Source organism: Staurois parvus, unplaced genomic scaffold, assembly GCF_062004578.1.
Source record: "Staurois parvus isolate SC_StPar_1 unplaced genomic scaffold, SC_StPar_1.0 ptg000545l, whole genome shotgun sequence".
NCBI classification, from domain to species: domain Eukaryota; kingdom Metazoa; phylum Chordata; class Amphibia; order Anura; family Ranidae; genus Staurois; species Staurois parvus.
Window position 1 is genome coordinate 392,351 of NW_028318341.1, and position 23,385 is coordinate 415,735.

Sequence of the window (23,385 nt, forward strand, 5' to 3'; positions counted from 1 at the left end):
AAAATAAAAACCCTGCTGGTGATTAAATACCACCAAAAGAAAGCTCTAGTTGTGTGAAGAAAATGATAAAATTTTAGTTTGGGTACAATGTTGTATGACCGCGCAATTGTCATTCAAATTGTGAGAGCGCTGAAACCTGAAAACTGGCCTGGGCAGGAAGGTGTAAAATTGCCCGGTATTGAATTGGTTAAAGATCATCTCCAGGCAAGAAATGGAATCCATTGGTGAACTGATAAAGCAGATTAAAATGCAAAACTGCTAAAGTCGCAAAGTCCTCTTAAGCAGGCCATAGATTATCCAATTTTCTTTTCCTCCACCACAGGTGGAAGGTAAGAGAATCGCTCAATTCCTCCATCAACATAGTCAATCCTTCCAGCAGTGATACTGTGTTCTGTTGCCGGGGAGCCTTCCCTACCAGCAGAACCCAATGATCACTACCAGCTGCTTTAGCCAGCAGCAGTAATCACATGCAAAAAATCGAACGGGCTGGTTGTACTGAAGTCGATTGATGGATCGATTTCAGTACAACCAGCTTGGCCATAGATGGATCAAATCTCAGCTGGTTCCTGCTGAACTGGTCAGGATTCGATTCATCTATGGACAGCTTTAGTTTTATCTTAATCTGCCTAAAAGTCTATGTAAACCATAAATGGATGTTTTAGTATGTTTGGCATCATGCCTCACTAAATAATGATTTCTTAAAACAGAATTCCACTCAAAACAGTTTTATAGTTTTTGGGGTTTTTTGTTTTTTTTTTCTTTTCTTTTGGGTTGGGGGTGGCGAGTAGCTATGTTTATTGGCACCCTCTCCTACTCCTGCAATTCTCGCCTAGGAGAGGATGGTATATCTTGCCCAGCCCCCTCCTCTCTGCAACCTCCTGAGACGCATCACATGTCCCAGGAGGCTGCCGCACAACTATTCACAAACTGCTCTGCGAGATCACACATGCACAATGGGAAGCTGTCTGTGATTCTTCGAGAAGCCACAGCCAGCTCCTGTATCCAAGATGGCAGCACCAGTGACATGCAGCAGTAAGGCCTCATTCACACTGCTATTCCTAAACTCACATTTAGGAGCTTTTGGCCCCTGAACTCAACTGAGTAAAAGCCTAGGTGTCCATGCAGACGTAGGCTTTTATCCGAGTTTAGGAGCGGCAGAGTTTAGAGGAAGTAAAATGATCCTCTCCTGAACGCAGAAGAATCTCATTCAGGAGAGGAGTGTTTTGACAGAAAAAGGCCAAACACAGCAAAAACGCGTCTAAACGCATGTTAACGCTAGGCGCGTTTAGCTTTTGGCTGTTTTTATTTCAATGGCCAGAATAAATTATTTTTTTCTCTCCAATGAAATTAATAAATGCTCAAGTGCTGTCAGGGATCGCAGCGCCTCTCCCAGCGCACGCGCACTTGCGACAATTCCCGCCGGGACACAGGCACTAGGTCCCGGCGGGCTGTGGCTGACAGGACACCGAGCATGCGCAGTAGGAGCTGCGGGCGCGCCTCGGGCGGCCAATGACAGCCTGGGGGCGCATCCTGGCCGGCCAATGACAGTGCAGGGCACACTATTTAAAGATGCCCTGCACTGTCACAGATTGCCGCAAGGTCTATCTGTGATCCTGAAGTTCCTGTACCTGATTAGTGACCCTGATTGCCCTGACTGCGCTGCCTTCTCCTGTCCTGACCCCTGGCTTGTTTGACCATTCTGCAGACTGACTTATCCTGCTGACCCTGCGTGTGACCTGACTACTCTTCGCCTGCCGATTCGGTACCTCGCTTACCCCACGGGACCACGGCTCATGACCATCCTGCTAGGTCCCGCCGTCCTTCTCACATCTGGCTCTCCCGGTATCTGCATACATCCCCGGAGGCTCCCTCTGCCACTGGTGGGCCTGCTCAGAGGTCGTGACCTGGCCCTGGTCTGTTACAAGTCCATCCCCACCATCAGGGGCCCTGGTGAAAGCACAGACCGGGGCTTAGACTCCACGCTCTGGGTAGGTCTGTCCAGTGGGCAGCCTGAGGCACCACCTGGCGGATCATAACAAGTGCTTTAAGTGAGTAAACGCGGTAAACATGTTTACCAGCGTCATGGGTTTTTTTTCTGCCTGAAACAAACATCAGGAGCAATTGTTGTGATGTCCAGTGTGCATGTACCCTCAGTGCCAGCTTCACATATATGCGGGTTGAACTGCATCCAATTCGCATGACATGAAAAAACATTGCTTCCTATGGTGCCTGTTTACATATGTTGGATGCACTGGCGGTGCGGATTCAGTGCGGTTTGAAAAAGAGTCCTGTCCGATTTCTGAGCAGTGCAGTTCAGGTGCGGGTTATAGGCTATTGACTTCCATGGGAAATTGTTTCTAAACCGCAAATGTGTAAACAGGATAAGATCCTGAGCTAATCCTGTCCTGAACCTGATGTAAACCTGACCTGAACCGCTGAACAACTACTGTGTCAATTAGCTGTGAAACCTGAGCTTCAATCCGCACCGCACATGTGTGAATCGGCTGTAAGAAGAACCAACTGTAGGAAGGGAGCACTGGACCCCAGGCACTGGTAAGTACCTGATTTTAAAAATCACCAACTACAGTGTTTGTAGCTGCTGACTTTAAAAAAACAATCAAGCTGAAGTTCCTTTTTAAAGAGGAACTTCAGTCCCCTTGATTGTGTCTCTGCTCCCCTCCATCGGCGTCCCCATTTTCAATTGTCTGGCTTGCGCAGATGTACCGAAGGGCTCTGCCCAGCCTTCAGGACCTGGCAGAGCCCTGCGGAAAGTTTGCATATGCGCAGAGCTGTGCTCACACATGCGCAGAAATAGAGGTCCTAGACTTCCTTCACTGCGCTATCCTCGCACACTTGTGTATGGAACCCTGCGTGTGCACAGATGTGCCAAAAGACTCTTCCAGGTCCTGAAGCTCAACAGAGCCCTTCAGCACATCTGCACATATACCCAACGCCACCTCCCAGGCGCAATGCATCCTGGGGAAACTTGCTTCATATTGCAAAAAAAAATTTGTAAACCAAGGCATTATTTTCAAAGGATTTTCATTTGTAAACCAAAAACCGAGGCGTTCATAAACCGAGGTACGCCTGTATATACATCTTTCCTACAGAGGTTAGTAAGCATAGACGTTAGGGGAGGGGCAGGGGGCAGTTTTAAATGTAGTTAGGGTTAAGCTAGAATTCTGCTTTAAAGCGGAGCCCCAGTCCTCCTAATAAAGTTTTGGTAAAATCAGATCCACGATGACCTTTCAAATAGCATTAACAATTGGAATACACCCTGTTCCAAATTATTATGCAAATTATATTTTTCTCATTTACCTAAATAATTGATGTAAATAACAGTCGGCATAATTCTCATGTTATCAACTATTAAGAGTACAATTCACATTTTATTGAACAAACCTCCTAATGATAACAGGATTTTTTTTAAACATAAAACACTTCCAATGACTGTTCCAAATTATTCCGCACAGGAAGTTTCAAAACACTTTATAGGTTGTAAAGAACTGAAAATTGTCATTTGTTGTGTTTGCAGCATATTTACTGACATCAAAAGCTATTTCAATCAAACTTTTAACAGTATTTTAACTTTTTAAACATTTGAACAGGTCACGTTACATTGTAACATAGGAGCCCTTATTTGATAGCAGCTTCACAAGTCTTGCATCCATTGAACTTGTGAGTTTTTGGACAGTTTCTGCTTGAATTTGTTTGCAAGATGTCAGAATAGCCTCCCAGAGCTGCTGTTTGGATGTAAACTGCCTCCCACCCTCATAGATCTTTTGCTTGAGGATGCTCCAAAGGTTCTCAATAGGATTGAGGTCAGGGGAGGATGGAGGCCACACCATGACTTTCTCTCCTTTTATCCCCATAGCAGCCATTGATGCAGAGGTATTCTTTGCAGCATGAGATGGTGCATTGTCATGCATGAAGATGATTTTATTACGGAAAGCATAGTTCTTCTTTCTGTACCAGGGAAGAAAGTGGTCAGTCATAAACTCCACATACTTTGTAGAGGTCATTTTTACACCTTCGGGGACCCTAAAAGGGCAGGCCAGCTCTGTTCCCATGATTCCGGCCCAAAACATGACTCCACCACCGCCTTGCTGACGTCGCAGCCTTGTTGGAACAGGGTGGCCGTCCACCAACCATCCACTACTCTATCCATCTGGACCATCCAGGGTTGCACGGCACTCATCAGTGAACAGGACTGTTTGAAAATTAGTCTTCATGTATTTTTCTGCCCAATGCAGCCATTTCTGCTTTTGAGCATTGGTTAGTGGTGGCCGAATAGAAGGTTTATGCACAGTTGCAAGACTGTGGAGGACTCTACACCTTGATGTCCGTGGGACTCCAGAGGCACCAGCAGCTTCAAATATCTGTTTGCTGCTATGTAATGGTTTTTTAGCAGCTGCTCTCTTGATCTGATGCATGGATCTGGCAGAAATCTTCCTCAATGTGCCTTTATCTGCACCAACCCGTCTGTGCTCTGAATCAGCCACAAATCTCTTAATAGTGCGATGATCACGCTTAAGTTTTCATGAAATATCTAATGTTTTCATACCTCGTCCAAGGCATTGAACTATTCCACTCTTTTCGGCAGCAGAGAGATCCTTTTTCTTCCCCATATTGCTTGAAAATGGTGCTCTGCTTAATAATGTGGAACACCCTCCTTTAGTAGTTTTTCCTTAAATTGGGCTCACCTGCCAATCTAATTATCACAGGTGTCCGAGATTGTTTTCAGTGATCAAAAGAGCCCTGACACACAATGCCATCCATGAGTTACACTGAAAAACAAAATATTTCATCTTTGTGACACTTAAATAGAATTTGCATAATAATTTGGAACAGGGTGTAATTCAATAGTAAAAGCATTGTAATTACTTAGTAATTATTAAAAATTTACCATGATCTCGGAAGCAGGCAGGCGCCATGATGGCTGTGGGCATCTGAAGCCCACAGGCATTTATTTCCGGGAATCAGAGCTGTTGGCTATCTCAGCATGCACCACTCGTTCTCGCACCTGCGCAGTACAGCCACTACTGTACACACTCTACACTCTACAATTCCAGCATAGAGCACCGCGTAGGACACAGCAGGTTACAGCATCCACGTCTTCTTGTAATCTGCACTCCGGTAAAATGGCGTGAAACATCTCCCATTTGTGTCATTTCCGGTTTCCAAGTCCTGCGATTACAGGAAACCAAAGGACTCCTGGGATACAGGAAACAACATCCCAGGAGACCTTGAAAATCGCCTTATGACGTCATCGCCTAGGCGGCCGGGACCGGAACTGCAGGCTTGCAGTGGATTTAAAGGTATGTATATTAACCAAATGCCGCCCAGCCACTGTATAAATACGGTGGTGGGGCGGCATGGCTGGGCAAACATGGCTTTGTAAACAGGAAGGGGGCGAGCGCGAGGCGCGCCACCGCCCTACCTGTCCCGCCGATCACAGCCACGGATGTCAGTCGCCGGGTCACAGCCGGTCGTTACCGGCTATGTCCCGGCGATCGGCGGCAATCGCTGACAGAGAGCACAGCTGCAGTAGCTGTGCTTTCTGTCAGTTCCCTGACAGCTCCAGGACACGCTGAATGGGACAGAAGAGTTTATCTGTCCCGATCAGCGGTGTTCCCTGCAGTACACACCCCGCCCCCTAGTAAAACACTCCCCTCACACAGTTAACCCTTTCCCTGAAAAATAAACTTAACCCCTTCCTCCCCAGTGCCATTAGTACAGTGTCAGTGTTTTTTTTTTTTGCACTGATCACTGTATTGGTGTCATTGGGGATGTCAGTGACCCCAAGTCAGTACCCCCCAATGTCAGAATGTCCGCCGCAGTCCCGCCATAAGTTGCTGATCGCCGCCATAAGTCACTGATCGCTGCCATAAGTCCCTGATCGCCGCCATAAGTCGCTGATCGCCGCCATTATTAGTATAAAAAAAACCTAAAAATCCCAGTATCTTTCCCGCCATTTGTAAACGCTATAACTTTCACGTAAACCAATGAATTTACACGTATTGGATTTTTTTTTAGCAAAGACATGTCGCAGAATGCATTTTGGCAGAAATTTATGACTAAATTTGATTTTTAAATTTTTTTTTTTACTGGACATGTTTTATAGCAAAAAGTCCAAAATATTGTTTTTTTTCCTCAAAATTGTCAGCCTTTTTTTTTATAGCGCAAAAAAAAAAACCGCACAGGCGATCAAATACCACCGAAAGAAAGCTCAATTTGTGGGAAAAAAAAGATGTAAATTTCATTTATGTACCGTATTGCATGACCGCGCAATTGTCCGTTAATCTAGCGCAGCGCTGTATAGCAAAAAAATGGCGTAAATTGCAGTATCTATACCATAGTTTGTAGACGCTATAACTTTCACACAAAGCAATCAATATACACTTATTGGGATTTTTTTTAACAAAAACATTGAGCAGAATACATTTTGGCCTAAATTTATAACCAACTTTGAGTTTACTATATATTTTTTATAGCTGAAAGTTAAATATTGTTTTTCTTCAAAATTTTTGGCCTTTTTTTGTTTATAGCGTGAAAAATAAAAAGCGCCCAGGTGATCAAATACCACCGAAAGAAAGCTCTATTTGTGTGAAAAAAAGGACGTAAATTTTGTTTGGGTGCAGCATTGCATGACCGCGCAATTATCAGTTGAATTAGTGCAGCGCTGAGTAGCAAAAAGAGGCCTGGTCATTAAGGGGGGTAAATCCTCAGGAGGGCAAGTGGTTAAAAAAAAAAATCCAACTTGTTCTTTATTTCACAGGGACAACATAATCAGGTAAAGTATGAACAATGGGTGGAACTCCGCTTTAAGCCCTGCCCCCATTTATCAGTCAAATGCAAGCTGCCAGTGCTTCAGTATATCACCTTTAAGGCTGTTTCCAGGTCACAGTGAAGAAGCCATGTGCATCTCATGGATATACTTCATGATTGGGTAACAACCAGCATAGCTGCATTTGCTTTTATCTATATGCTGGTGATATTCTGGGAGAGAAGCTCATTTTTCATTGCGTTTGCACTTATGATGTTTGTTAAATGTAGCAGGTAATGTTTCCAGGTCGCCCCGCCGGGAGGCTTACTGTCGTCTTATGCGATGTTCTGGGATGTACAGCAGTTGTGCTTATATAAGAGGTATACAATGAACAGCTGTTCCCTGCGTGATACTAGTCAGAGATTCATGGTAAATGTCAGTGCACATTGTCATCACTGAATACGGCGAGATCCATGGCAGTGTAAGCGGAATATGGTGTGCATTGATAAGGAACCTTTCTCTGGATTACAGCTTCTGTTTATCTTTTAAATGCTCATAAAACCTCAGCCGCCGTGATGTGATTTTCAGTCTCATCGCAGTGACATTCAGGTACTGCTTTTGTTAAAGTACATCTGTTCTTAACCTCCTCGGCGGTATGATTATTTCTGATTTTTTGTGCTCAAAGCGGTACCATTTTTTTGCATGGAAATATGTAGTTTTTTTATTGTAGGCCTGTAATTTTTAGGAATAACTCACTGAAATCTGTCCGAACAAGAGTCTAGTAAACATTCCGGGTATGATAAAATTTGAAACGCGAAATCATAAATTATAATTTAATAAATAATCATAAAAAATTATAATATAATAATAAATTTAATTCAATAATATAATCAAACCAAAAACACTGAAATTTTAAATACAGAGGCAAATTCGCACATCGCTGAGCAAAGTCGCAGAATCGTTTTCAGTGTCTGATGAGGAATTTCCCCCACGAATCATTATCACTCAATTCTGCAAGTGGTTCTGATTTACTATCGCTGTTCTCTAGCCGGTCTAAAACCGCTTTTGACCTAAAGAGACGCTTTTTGGACGCCATGGACTTTTCTAAGTTTCCAGGCAGAAAGAACAGTAACAATGCAGGCAGGGCGCAGGACAAAGCACTCGGGACAAAATGTATGTGAAATGGTTTGATACAGGAATGTTTTACTATGTAATAATAATTTTTAAAAAAATTACATTTTTTAAAAATTTCAAATTTGCCGCCGGCGCCCGTACGTCCCGACGTCACAGGGACCGGAACACGGAAGCCGGATGCTGGCATCGGCCAGAGGAGATGGCCGGGGACGCTGCAGGGGACACATCGTGGGAGCGAAGGACAAGGTAAGTGCTGCAGGGACTCCCTGAGCAACGCCGCATGGTAAGCTTGGGGTTACCGCTCTTGGTACTCAAATTTTACCCCGAGCTACACTCGGGAATACCGCTAAGGAGGTTAAAGCACAACTCCAGTTTTAAATTAAAAATTAGCAATCCAATAAAAATTAAAAAAATGCTTTAGCTGTATTGGGACTCCCCCGGCAGTAGTGTTTTTCCACCACTAGATGCCACCAGTATACAAGATGGTCTTCCTTTTGTGTAGATATAACCTCCTCATAGCCTGTCAAATGTTCTCTAAAAAGCGATCCACTGCGGATCACTTTTCAGAGGGGTGGTTGTATTGGAGCACATATGAACAAGCCCTCAAACTGCTTAAATGTTTCTTTAGTTAGAATCTTTGTTTTACAAATAAACCTTTAATATCTACAGTAACAAAGCATTCCCAGAGTGCTGTGTAAAGAGGCAGCACAGCAGTGAGAAGTCAGGACACCAGCTTTAGCCAATGGACTCTGTAAACAAGGAGACCGAGAAAAAAAAACATCAAACAGAACAGAAAGATCCATCTATGTGGTGACCAAACCAATATATAATATTCTGTATTTCAGATTCTCTGTAATTAAAGCAGAACTTCACCCAAATGGGGAAGTTTCTCTCCTCCTTCCCTTCTCATTTGGCACTTTTTTTTTTTTGCTGTGGGGGTACCTGGTTTTGACAGGTGACGGTCCCCCACTTCTAGTCGGATCGTTTCAGTGATCCGAGCAGAATCTCGGCACACTTACATCCCCAGCAGCCTTCTGGGATATGTCACAGGTCCCAGAAGGCTGCAGGACCATCTAGGTAGCACAGCGTGGCTTGTGCATGCGCAGTGGGCAGCCAGATTTGATGTCACAAACAGTCAGCTAGATACCCCCAGTGTTTGCCGGCATCAGGAACCAAAGACCAGTGAAGAAAAGAGCCCGGGCGAGGACATCGCTAGATCCTGGGACAGGTCAGTGTCCTATTATTAAGTCAGCAGCTATAGTTTTGTAGTTGCTGACTTTTAATTTTTCTAACAGTGACTGAAGAACTGCTTTAAGGGTGAATGCCAATTAAAGAGTCCAGTGGCTAAAACTGAAGTCCTGACTCCTCCCTGACTGGTCCGTTTCACCCCAGGTCCAATTAGACAAGGCAGGCTGCTTCTGCTGTGTGGTCTCTTTATATAACTGATAGGATATGTAAATAAAGGTTTGCTTGTAAAAAAAAAACAAAAAAGAAGCGATTCTATACTCACCCTCGAAAGAAAAAAAAAAAAAACCCGTCAGCAACAAATACTATAGCTTCTGACTTTTTATTTATTTATTTATTATTTATTTATTTCAGGTACTTATATATCGCCGTCAATTTACGCAGCGCTTTACATATATATTGTACATTCACATCAGTCCCTAACCCTCAAGGGGTGTACAATCTAAGGTCCCTAACTCACATTCATACATACACATACTAGGGACAATTTAGACAGGAGCCAATTCACCTACCAGCATGTCTTTGGAGTGTGGGAGGAAACCGGAGTATCTGGAGGAAACCCACGCAGGCACAGGGAGAACATGCAAACTCCAGGCAGGTAGTGCCGTGGTTGGGATTCGAACTAACGACCCTAGTACTGCCAGGCAGAAGTGCTAACCATTTAGCCCCTGTGCTGCCCATGAGGACACTGTCCAAGGATCCAGCGCTGTCCTCACCTGGGCTGCTTCTTCACTGATCTTTGGGTCCCCAGCGCCAATATGTTTAGTGTGGGAAGCCAGCTGTGACTTCTTGCGGCTTCCCACTACACATGCTTGATTCGCACTACGCTTTGTGAATGGTCCTGCAGACTCCTAGGACCTGTGACATCTCCCAGAAGGCTGCGGGCAAAGGGGCAGGCAAACTTCTGGTCGGATCGCCTCCAAGCGGAAGTGGGAAGTGGGTATCTGTAAAAACTTGGTTTCTGCTCCCCCCCAAAAAATATATGAAGTTGTACAGTCTATCCTCTCCATAAGATAAAAGGGAAGTTCTGTAGTCCAATTAAAGAACTAAGAACATTGCTAGCTGATAAGCATACAGCAGACAGAGGGAACAGAAAGGTATCTGCTCACTGGATTACTGGCAGGATCAACTTGTTGAACAGATCTAACAAATGCTTTTATGGTTAGTTCACACCCGAATCACACAGGACCGTGGTTCATGTTCCTGTGCGATTCCGTGCAGTGCAATTTTCGGCCCATTCATTTGACTGAAATCACCCTGGATCGCACCGAAAGTAGTATATGCAGTACTTTTAAAAATGCACTGCAAGTGGATCACAGCGATCCAGTGCAGGCAAGCTTTCTGCTTCTGGGGTGTTAGAAATACAGACACCCACAGCAGATTGCACACCCAGTGTGTTTTGAACGCAGTCCAGAAAACGTGCATGGTTCGGAGGGGGGGGGGGGGGGGATCCCCGCACTGCGTTTTGGTTGAACGAGCTCTCAATGGTATATTTTACAGCCCAGAAGGGAGCAAGTAAAAGCAGTTCATTTTTAGGATTTTATATACACTTTTTCAGTCTTGGATCCATGGGTAAAATTGGCCTGCTGGAACTGAGTCCCCTATGTGGCATCAGAAGGCAGCAGCACTGCGGACCTGTTTTCCCTGGCTTAGGAGTATTGGATACAGGTCTATACTTTATATGCCGGCAACATCAGTCTATATTAAATGGAAGTTTGATTACTGAATTACTGACCTTTTAACTGGTCATGGATATCTATATACAAGGAGGTCATTTCACACCCTGTGAGTGGCATCTGTAACAGGGTCATGACATCTACTACATAAAGATACAGGTAGTTGGGTGCCTCCAGCTCAAATAGTTTCCTGCGCTATGAATAAATGTTAGGATGCAGATTAGTGGTGGAAATTGTCAGGGATCCGGGTATGACCAGAGATGTGTGGACTGACACAGGGAAACAGCAGGCTTCTGGAACACAGGCGTAGTCAGGCTGGAGAGGTGGAATGGTCAGGCAGGCCATAAGGTACTGTCAGGCACCGCCCGGCGGGATCTCTAGTGACCCACAGAACAGGATTCCCCAGGGCGCGGAGTCTATTCCCCAGTCTGCCTTTTCACCAGAGCCCCTGATGGTGGGGATGGACTTGGCGCAGGACTGAGACCAGGTCGCGGCCCCTGAGTGCACCCAACTGTGGTAGAGGGGTCCGCTGAGGGTATGTACCGGGGGAAAACCTGATGTGAAGGGGCTGGCAGGTTCAGACAGTAGTGACTGGATCCGTGCGGGATGGATGGATGACAGTATGGAGTGTAGCGTAGTCAGACAAGCCGGGTCGGTAACGGTGGAGACAGATCAGTACAAAGCAGCAGGCAAAGAGTAAACGGGTCGCGAGCCAAGGTACAGCAACAGTAGGTCAAACAGCATAGGAGTAGGCAGAAGAATAGTCAGGGACGAGCCAGGAGTCAGAGCAGAAGTCAGCAGAGGTCAGGATCAGGCAGGGTCGGCAACAAATTAGATAGGCAGAGGAACAGGAACACAGGATACAAGGTACAGGGGCTCATGGGAAACAACACCAAGGCACTGATCACAGGCCTGGTCCTGCTTAAATACACCTCCTGCAATCAGCCTCAGGTGATGGCCTGATTGCAGGAGTGAGACTCTGGCTGCTGAGAGCACCCGCTGGCCAGCCTTGGTACTGCAGCCCACAAGGCAGGTGAGTCCCACCACCATTGGCGAGTCCATTCCTGACAGAAATATTATCCGTTGGAGGGGTTTATCCGGTTGACATCGTCTCTGATTACCCATGTGTCTGCCCAGGGAGGTGGATTTTTAAGCTGGTTCTGGTTGTAGCAAAGGTACAGACAACACAACAAATTACCAACAATTTCATTGTTCCATGCTGAGGAAGTCAGCCATGTCTGAAACGCATTGAGATGGGTTGCCGCTTCACCATTGGCCATGACATTGACAAATATGTACTATCAAATTATATCTATGATGATAGGGTTACATAAGTACTTGGGCAATGTGGTCAGGTATGTGAATCAGAACCGTGTTTCCAGTACAAGTGATGAATACTCTGTACCAACTTGTGACCTTTTAATGCCCTGTCTCAAATTTTATATTCTGGGATTCATAAAAATCCAATAAAATGTATATATTTGTGACCCCCGTGTGGTACCTGTGAAGTCTGGATAGATTTATCTTGCCTTTAGATTCCTTTCACTTGTCAAACACACGTATTAATTTCTTGTTTTTCTTATTTTTAAGGTTTTATTTTCCAAAGTTCCTGGAACAATGTTCACAAGGTACTCGTTATCTTTTTTTATGATGATTTAATTTCCAATGTTCATTTCAATTGACATTGTGGGTTATTTTTTATTAGGATGAGAATACTGAGATGAAAGGGTCACTAATGAAAGGTCCACCTCCTCCATTCATAAATGGCTTTTGTGAATGGAGGAGTGTGGCAGGAAGGGCAGTCATAGGCATTATTTGTGACAAATGTCAGTGGCAGGTTTAGTGGCTCTTATTAAGCTGATTAAGTGATCTTCCCATGCTGCAGGATATAACCGATTTACTTTCAGCAGTCGTTTAGCAAGGATGCTCTTTTTATTCGCTCGATATCCAGTTAGTCCCCACACATATTAATTTCTGTATGCAAGATGATAATCATGATATGGTACTGTGTAGAAAATTAGAACGTTGGATCCAAAATGTAGATGTCCTTTATTAGATAAGAAATTAAATAGATATTAGATGAACAAGTGTAGTGTCAAATGTTTTTCCTGTAGACATTGTGTCAAATTAGGACCTCTAGCTATTCCAAAGGCCTCTAATCTGTTCTTCCATTTTGCAGGCATTGTGAGCGGTATAGCATTAACCAGCTTGACCTGTGAGCAGAGGCATCCATCCCTGGTCCTCCTGCAGAAACTACTGCGGACGGTGAATCCTGGTGCTGCCTTCATCTTGGCTGAGAAAGGTGTGATCACCAGGTGAGGAACATTCAGATCAAGAAATCGTCTGCTAACCATCACTCTTCTATGCAGCTAGGAGGGTTCATGTGCTTTCTTTATATTCGTGAATGGGAGTTGCAGCTTTTGCAACATCAGAAACCCAGTGAGCAGGGAGATGCTGGACTTCCAAAATCCCAGGAATGAAAATTTACCCTTGCACCACCTTCATCCATTACCCCCCTCCCCCTTCCCCTGCCATGCAAAGATTAAATGCTCATATCGGCTAGGGGTGCAGTTGTATCTTATTCCTTGGTCCAAAATACTCCAGCACTGTTCTCTACTCAAAGCTCCAGGCTGTGACCAGTCCCTCATCTTGACCCTACCTATTAACCCTACCTTGTACTTGGGGGAGGTGAGTATGTGCCCTCAGCTGGGAACGCCTTAGAAAGGAAGCAGTTTTGGACCAGTTTGAGGAACCCTGCTGCAGCCAAGAATAAGGTTTTATACCTTAACCCTACACCCCTAGACTAAACGAGCATTTAGCCCTTGCACTGGTGAGGGGTTCAAGTGTGCAAATGAAAAATCACCCATATTCTTCACTATGGCAGCAAGGGCCATCATGGAGCTGTAGAGTTGGTCTTGACATGTGTTCTTTAAAGGATGAGCGACCTGGATGCAGACACATGGACATCCATCCTTAACTACAGGTAACCACTGGGTGTGAGGATACAAGTGAACATGTTGTCCCTGAAGCTGATGTGTTCAAAGCAGAAAAAATGGGCAAGCATAAAGAATGAGGGACTTTGACAAGGACCAAATTGTAATGGCTAGATGACTGGGCCAAAGCAACTCCAAAACTTCAGCTTTTTTGGGATGCTCCCAGTCTGCAGTAGTCAGGACCGACCAAAAGTGGCCCAAGGAGGGAAAACCAGTGAACCGGTGACAGGGCCATTGGCGGCCAAGGCTCCTTGATTGTTGACCCCTGTAGTCCAATCTAATAGAAGAGCTAATGTAGCTCAAACTGCTGAAAAAGTTAATGTTGGTTCTGAGAGAAAGGTGTCAGAACACACAGTGCATCACAATTTGTTGTGTATGGGGCTGTGCAGCCTCACATGGGGCCATGGGGACCCATGTCCACAGCCTACAATGGGCACATGAACATCAGAACTGGACCACGGAGCAATTTTATATTATTTATTTCAAGTGCTACAATGGATCTTGTCAGCAGCTTTAATATTTCTCCGGGTCATGCTGTTTCATCCTACCTGGCAACACCAGATCTGCACTGAGCCTCAGACGTCACTTTAGTGGTGTGTAACAATGCAAATATTTTATTTTCAGACCACCAGTTCTGACTTGCTGCATTATGGCTCCAGGTTCATGATTCTGTAAGAACACAGACAGGCAACTAGTATTTTCAGAGGGAGGTCAGCGATGATTATTATTATTATTTCAGGTACTTATATAGCGCCGTCAATTTACACAGAACTTTACATATATATTGTACATTCACATCAGTCCCTAACCCTCAAGGGGCGTACAATCTAAGGTCCATAACTCACATTCATACATACACTAGGGCCAAGTTAGACAGAAGCCAATTAACATGCCATCATGTCTTTGGAGTGTGGGAGGAAACCAGAGTACAGGGAGGAAATCCACGCAGGCACAGGGAGAACATGCAAACTCCAAGCAGATAGTGCCATGGTTGGGATTCAAACCGACGACCCTAGTGCTGACCACTTAGCCACTGTGCTGCACCTAGCAATGGAAGAAGGTGGCCTGGTCTGATGAATTCAGGAATGGTTTGAGGAACACAACAATCAGTTTAAGATGTTGACTTGGCCTCCAAATTCTCCAGATCTCTAACCAATCGAGCATCTGTGGGATGTACTGGAAAAAAAAGTCCAATCCATGGAGGTCCCACCTCGCAACTTACAGAACTTAAAGAATCTGCTACTGACAGCTTACCTTCAGAATGTGTAGTGGAGTTCATGCCTTTGCTGGTGGTTATAGTGGGTGGTCATAGTGTAATGATTGATTAGTGTATATGTGTGTGTGTATATATGTGTGTGTGGGTATATATATATATATATATATATATATATATATATATATATATATATACAGTTGTGTCCAAAATAATAGCAGTGTGGAGTTCTATTAGTGAGGTCATTCATTCTGTGAAAAACAGGTGGCAATTATTGCTCTTATTTAAGGAAGGAAGGCAGCAAATGTTGTACATGCTGGTTACAGTGCATTTCTCTCTGTAATTCTGAGGAAAATGGGTCGTTCCAGACATTGTTCAGAAGAACAGCGTACCTTGATTAAAAAGTTGATTGAAGAGGGGAAAACATATAAAGAAGTGCAGAAAATGATCGGCTGCTCAGCTAAAATGATCGCAAATGCTTTAATATGGCAACCAAAACCTGAAAGACGCAGAAGAAAGCGAAAAACTACCATTCAAATGGATAGAAGAATAGCCAAAATGGCAAGGACTCAGCCAACAATCAGCTCCAGGAAGATGAAAGAAGGTGTAAAGTTCCCTGTGAGGACTGTTACAATTAGAAGACGCCTATGTGAAGCCAAGCTATCTGCAAGAAGCCCCCGCAAAGTCCCACTGTTGAAAAAAAGACATGTGCTGAAGAGGTTACAATTTTCCAAAGAGCACATTGACTGGCCTAAAGAGAAATGGCGCAACATTTTGTGGACTGATGAAAGTAAGATTGTTCTTTTTGGGTCTAGTGACCGGAGACAGTTTGTCAGACAACCCCCAAACACTGAATTCAAGCCACAGTACACTGTGAAGACAGTGAAGCATGGTGGTGCAAGCATCATGATATGGGGATGTTTCTCATACTACGGTGTTGGGCCTATTTATCGCATACCAGGGATCATGGATCAGTTTGAATACATCAGAATACTTGAAGAGGTCATGCTGCCTTATGCTGAAGAGGAAATGCCCTTGAAATGGGTGTTCCAACAAGACAACGACCCCAAACACACCAGTAAACGTGCAACATCTTGGTTCCAGACCAACAAGATTGACGTTATGGAGTGGCCAGCCCAATCCCCGGATCTTAATCCAATAGAAAACTTGTGGGGTGACATCAAAAATGCCGTTTCTGAGGCAAAACCAAGAAATAGAGAAGAACTGTGGAATGTCGTCCAATCATCCTGGGCTGGAATACCTGATCACAGGGGCCAGAAGTTGGGTGACTCCATACAACACAGATGTACAGCAGTTCTCAGAAACAGTGCGACTACAACCAAATATTCATGAAGTGATTCAAAGGAAAGCAAAATCTTCAAACATTTTTCAGTTTATATAGTGAATGTTTGAGTTTGTAAAGAAGAATACAAACACTGCTATTTTTTTGAACCGTCTAATATTCACTTTTCTTCAATTTTTTTAGAGGAACAACACAAATTTGATATATTTTTCTTCATGTTTTGATTTGGAATAGAATGTGTTGTGTTCCCAATGCATTTGTGTGTATGGAAATAAAAGCTATTAGAAGGATTTTCAGCTTTATTCACTTTTTTCAACACACTGCTATTATTTTGAACACAACTGTGTATAAAATATGAAAAAACCTGTCATCCAACCTGTCATATCTGACACAGGAGTCGACTGACCTTATAGTGGCCCAGTAGCAATGGCTGCTAAAAGTGTTAACTTAAAACTTTGCTTTTAGTTTTGGATTTAGTGTATAATTTTATGCTGTTTTAAATGTTCATTATGATCCAGATGCCCTCAGTGCCCTGTCATGCATTTCCTTCTCATTACAGCTGACTTAGATTGACAGTAGAGGATGCTGATCACTTTACTCCCACCATTTCTTGCCTTTGTTGTCCGGGGTTTAATAAGATGTTCCATGTAGGAGCTGAGTATCCTAAAATGACTCTTTCTGCCTTTTCTTTCCTCTGCAGAAATGAGGACATCGAGCTGGTCCTTTCTGAAAGCAGCTTTTCAAGCCCTCAAATGCTAAGAACTCGATATTTGATGTACCCCGGCTGGTAAGTGAATAGAAATCAGAATACTGCTACATTATTCTAATGACAGATCAGGCATTCCCTTTGATGTTCTGATCCATTCTCTGACTAAGCCCATTATGATAGACTGGTACTGATTGCTGGTGACAGCTGTGCTGGGTATACAATCTTCATGTAAAGCACCAAAAAACTAAATGTCTTTGGCAGCCACCCCAATAAGTAGGATCATGGCTCATACTCTAGAATCATTAGCAGGTGGAATTCACTGCTTCCCGGCTGATTCCCTGGATTATTTTAAATGGAACCTGTCACCATCTCTAATGTTATAACTTACATTTTTGTTATACAGTTTTTGCACATTTTTGGCCAAGAAAAAGGCTTGGTTGTCCAGAGGTGCCCCCCACGTTTTGAAAATAAATATTAGTACTACTAAGTTCCTAACAGCCACTATAATATGGTGCATATTTTCTTTAAAGTAGAACTAAAGGCAATACTTTTTCCATTTTTGAAAGGGAGGGTTATAACCCCTGTCAGGTTTTTTGCCATCTGTGTCCCAATGTGGCGATTTCCCTTCACTTCCTGTCCCATTACCAAAGCAGGAAATGAAAGTGGAGCCCTTCACAGTGAGGGAATCCCTAGTTGTCACCATAACTAGTGTCCCCCGTGGAAGATTTGCCCTCTATTTCTGTTCTGGGGACCACCCAAAATTTGGTGTTTTCTTCCGCTTTCTGTGATGACAATAAACACAAATATAATACATTTCCCTAATTGGAACACAAATAGCAATAAACACCTGTCACATGCCTGATGAAGGGGTCCTGCGAGGCCCGAAACGTTGCTCTTGCTGTAACTATGTGATTGCTTCTTAAAGCTTTGGACCCATATTAGAGATCCTCCCTCGGTGTGCTGATGACATTCATCTACTCTGACTACTCTCAGGTCCAGCCGTTGTTCGCTGCAGCACCCACTTACACACACAGCGATTTCTAAACGCAGGAACGTGTGTGTTGGGATCGTGCATTCTCGCCCACAATAAAACCTGACACAAGTTCTAACCCCTCTCTGCTCTATTTAATATTAAAAGAAGTGTTTAGTTATACTTTAAAGCAGAGCTCCAGTCTGCGGTGAAAAAAATAAAAGTCAGCAACTACCACAAGGTCAGAGGAGAATTTGTCTTACTAAAAGGCAGGCTTGATCCACCCGCTGGCTTTTATACAATTTTTGGGCCATTTTTAGGCATTTTGCCAAGGCACCCCCTAAAGAAATCTGAAGGCAGCCTGGTTGAAAAAGGCTGTTCTAGCCAGTCCAGTGATGTCATGGCAGCTTCCACTTTGTCCTTCAGTGGCGGTGGGGCGGCCATTTTTCCTGTACTGAGCGTATTTGAGTTCTGGAGTACTATGAGCCCAGCCTACATGATGATGTGCCCCCCTTAGGGACTTGTAAACTACAGTCTGAGCTCACAGGAAGAAGTAGACTGATGGCATGGAAAAGAAAAGTAGCACTTTTTTTTTTTCTATAAACAGAGGAGGTGGAGAAAAACATAAAAATAAACTTCCTCTTTACAGTGAAAGAAAAACTTTATTTTTTTTAGTATTGAACAGATGGGTAAGGGTTAGAACCTCCTTCATGTTTTTATTGTTAAAAATAAATTCCCTGGGGAAATTGTTCCTCGCTTTTGTGGTGACAACATCAGCAAGAGGGAGGAAGTGAGAATAAAACTCTAGTGGGGACACACAACACTAAAGTGATTCTAAAGGCTTTTTTTTTTTGTTAAGAAAAATTAACAAACATGTCTATACTTGCCTGCTATGTTCATTGGTTTTGCACAAGGCAGCCTGGGTCCTTCTCTTTTCAAGTCCACCACAAACTCTCCTGACCCCCCCCCCCTCCTGTCGGGTGCCCCCACAGGAAGCAGCTTGCTATGGGGGCACCTGCTGCTCCGTGTGTCTATGGAGCCTAGGCTCAGCCCCACCCCCTATCTCTTCTCATTGGCTGACTGGCTGTGATTGACAGCAGTGGGAGCCAATGGCTCCTGCTTCTGTCTCAGCCAGTGAGAAGAGGGAGTCCTAAGATAGCCTAGACTTCAGTGCACATCGCTGGATTAAGAAGGGGCTTAGGTGAGTATTAGGGGGGGCTGCTGCACAGAGGTTTTTTACCTTCATGCATAGAATGCATGAAGGTAAAAGACCTTGAGCCTTTATAACCACTTTAAATAGCTGGTTCTATCCTACCATCACTACTAAACAGGAGTATATTCTGTCTGTCTGGATCACTTATCCACATAGGGAAACCTAACAGGCAGAGTACAGGAAGTTATGAGCTCACTGGATTGCTGGCAGAATCAACTTTTTTTTTGACTTATAAAAAGGGAGCAAATAAAAGAAGTACTTGTTTTCTTGTTTAGGTATGACGGTAGGTTTTTAGCAGGACCTCTGTCCCCGAAGATGGATCGTATCAGTGTGTGGTTCAGCCGACCGCTGGAAAAGGCTCGCTTCATGACAAGATGTAAAGGTACGCCCTAAATGTACTTTTAAAGCTAATTTTGATAAAGAAAATCAGGGTGCTGTAGTAAGGGAAAGAATACATTAGAAGGCTGGCAAGCTGCCAAGTCACTGCTGGAAGGGGGAACAGAATAAGCTGAGCTGCTGAAATGAAAACGAAAGTTTTAGGACTTATTTATACCAGTTTAGTCATTAACATGCGTTGCAGCAGCCCATTATTTTGGGCAATACATCACAATGGATCATAAATCATGTATGCTGCATTTTCAGCAGTGCACTGCAACACTTGTTAGTGCTTTGTTGCGCTGCACTGCAGGTGCTGCGAAGGTGTGTTGGGGTGCTATTCTAGAGCATTGGTGTGAATGGACCCTTAGTGTTGTAAACTTTGAAGATGAATTACTTCACAGTGCTTTAAGCTACAGGGAGGTCCGCAAGAGCTTGTTTTAATGCGCATTTATGTTTGTAAGTGGCCACAGTTCCACTTTGTTTTTCTAAATAAATTGTTAGGCTTCATTTAGACGTGCATCTGAGGACAGCAAAAATGTGTGGTTGAGGTTTGTTTTTGCCGCCTGACAACCAATTACCCCCCCCCCCCCCCATCTCCTTTAGCTGCAATAGGCAGTGAATGGTTGTGTTCACATTCCGCGGTTGCAATGCTTGACTTCTCGCCCACAGCAAATTTTACGCAACATGAAACAATTGGCAGGCAGCAGGCCCACTGAATGCTACACACTCAAGCATATGGAGAAACACCGCAAATGCAGGAAAAATGGGGTTAAAACAGGCAATGAGGAGGCGTCCCATCGCTTCCTCATCACCTGCCATTGGCCTCTGAAGCACAATCTGAGCACAAATCTGGCTTCAGAAGAAAGGGAGATTGACAACCTCCAAATCTATCCTTACGTTTATTTGATGCATTCTTTAAATCCTTCTTTTTTTTCCTTTGCAGCCATAAGGTCATCCATGAAAGCTTTCCCCTTCCTTGGTAACATTTACCATATAGTCGGGAGAGTCAAGTTTTCAGGTAAGCTGTTGTATGTGGGAGTTTAGTGTGTTCAGTATGATTAATGTGATACCTGTTTGTTTATGGTCTTCGTTGCATCTTATCCGTCTCTATTTCACATATTATCCGTCTCTATTTCACATATTATCCGTCTCTATTTCACATCTTATCTGTCTCTATTTCACATATTATCATTCTATTATATGCTTATGGGGATGCTTTATTTCATTGATCCATGTATAATATTTCTCAGTATTCCTTCTAAAAGGAGCTTAACACACTCAGCACAGTGAAGGTCCTCATTTGCTGTCATTATCGAAAACATTGTTCTCTTTTCACGTCTTCTGTTTGCTGCTCTACATCTAGTCTATTTGGTGGTCAGTTGGTGGGAAGCAGACGATGAATACAGGAACACTTTTTTAATTCTATTTTCATCCTGTAAATTAGTTTTCAATTTGCCCTCCTGGTTTTGGCCTTTTTTTGCTGAAAAAGGAAGCAGAAAAAACTACTGAAATTCTCTATCTACTCCTAACACCCCTATGGACCTGTAGATTGGGGCACTATTCTCCCTACTGATACGATACACTATACTGAAAACTGACAACAATGGGGCACCATTTCTCCCACTGACACCAACAATGCACCACTGATCCCAATGATATCAATGATGGGGCACTAATCCTCCCCCTAATACCTAATGTGGTGATGTTTACTCACATTAATGCTAGGAAAATTTCCACTCCCCCTGGCCCTTGTGGCGCTATTCCTCCCACTGATATGAGACACTATACTGCCAACCGACATCAACAATGGGCACTATTCCTCCCACTGATATGAGACACTATACTGCCAACTGACATCAACAATGGGCACTATTCCTCCCAATGATATCAACAATGGGTCACTATTCCTCCCCCTAATACCAATGCTAGGAAAATTTCCACTCCCACTGACCACAGTCTGGCTCCCCTAAAGTCTGAAGGAAAATAAACTGGCCCTTTATTTAGAAAGTTTGGAGACCCCTGATCTAAATAGGGACCTCCTACCTTGGTCTCTATGCTATGCTATTAACTCTCCCTGGGAGACAACCTCAGTAAACAATACAAATTGCACACCTTTAGCCCCGGCCTTCAAGAACCCATCCTTTATTCTGGGCTCCAACCTACAATGGTGAATCAACAAAGGATTTATCTGCATTGGGCACTTCATCAGATTTACTGGTATAGTATCTTCGATATATTGCTTAGATTCATTGAAGATGCCCAAGATGAAAAATTTTGGATTTCACCAAATCACACATTTTCTCAGTGGCCTACACATAAAGCTAGGAGGATCACCTTCTCTCACTGATGAAAAATGCTAACATTGCTAACATTGACGTACAAAGCTGTTTATAACACTGCCCCAAACTACATCACCGACCTGATATCCAAATATCACCCTAAATGTACTCTCCGCTCCTCACAAGACCTCCTACTCTCTAGTTCCCTGGTCTCCTCCTCCCATGCCCGCCTCCAGGGCTTCTCCAGGACTTCCCCCATCCTCTGGAACTCCCTACCCCAATCCATCAGACTATCACCTACCCTCCTCTCCTTTAGACGCACCCTGAAGACCCATCTCTTCAGGGAAGCCTACCCCGTCCTCAACTAATTGCCGATCTCCTCCACTCTTCCTACCATTCCATCCCCCACAGCTATTTCCTCCTGTACCACTATCCCCTCCCTCCTAGATTGTAAGCTCCAAGGAGCAGGGCCCTCGAACCCCTCGTGTATTGTATTGTTACTGTACTGTCTCGTGTACTGTCTCCCATTGTAATGTACAGTGCTGAGCAAACCGTTGGCGCTATATAAATACTGTATAATAATAACTCCACCAAGCTCTCCTGTATGAAGTTCTGGGAGGCTAATACTTGGGAGATGGTCGATATTGAAACTTGGAACAAATGGAGCTCATTGACATTCCAGGGCATTATCAACATTGTCGTATTCAAACCAATATCAAGTTCCTTTGAAGATGGTACCTTGTCCCATCCCACTTCTTGATAATATTCCCAGGATCATCATCACTTTGTTACTGGGGATGTGGACACCAGAGTACCTTTTTCCACACCTTGTAAGATGCCCCAATTTCACTTTTAAAAAAAAAAAAAAACTTTATTGAGATCAATATAAGGACAGCTTAGAACAGCTGTTAGATAAAAGCCAATCATGCATCCCATAATGCCAATGACTATTACATAAAAATAAAACTGAAGCGGTGTCAAGGGAAAAACATCCTTAAACAGTAAATAATAACATAAAAGGGTTTTTTTTAGAAACATAACATTTACTGCCTACAGAAACAGCATGCATGTATAAAAAGCATATACACGTATCAATTGTACATTTAGTGACATCCCCCGGGACCGCCAATGAGGAAAATGTTACGAGGGAGTAGCTCATAAATGACAGGTTTATCAGCAATTACTGACGGCCCACAGAGTGAAGCATTGAAATATTCACAGCATTAAATAAGATGAATTATGAAAACACATGGGGGGTCACCTTAAATACATGTGGCTGGTTGAGCGAACCATCTATTCCAGAGTTACTTATATTTAGCAGGACACCCTCTGTATAAGTAAATTACCTTCCTGTAAGGGAGGATGAGAGTCACCTCTAGGACCCATGATTCTAAAGTAGATGGGGTTACTTGGCGTCTAATTCTGTGCAAAAACTTTGCGTGCATTGAAACAAGTTTAGTGAAGAAATATGGTTAGAAACGTATTGGTATTAGGATCAGGGAGAAG

The 23,385-nt window shown here is 43.7% G+C and overlaps 1 protein-coding gene across 1 annotated transcript in view; it reads left to right on the forward strand.

Moving 5' to 3' along the window:
- The window catches only part of DNAAF9 (dynein axonemal assembly factor 9), a 208,212-nt gene that overhangs the window by 153,359 nt on the left and 31,468 nt on the right, over positions 1 to 23,385 (forward strand). The window contains exons 29-33 of the mRNA XM_089690898.1: positions 12,412 to 12,449; positions 13,001 to 13,136; positions 17,031 to 17,117; positions 19,498 to 19,604; positions 20,544 to 20,618. Of these exons, the coding sequence (XP_089547024.1) occupies positions 12,412 to 12,449; positions 13,001 to 13,136; positions 17,031 to 17,117; positions 19,498 to 19,604; positions 20,544 to 20,618 (443 nt within the window). The remainder of the gene's footprint in view (positions 1 to 12,411; positions 12,450 to 13,000; positions 13,137 to 17,030; positions 17,118 to 19,497; positions 19,605 to 20,543; positions 20,619 to 23,385) is intronic.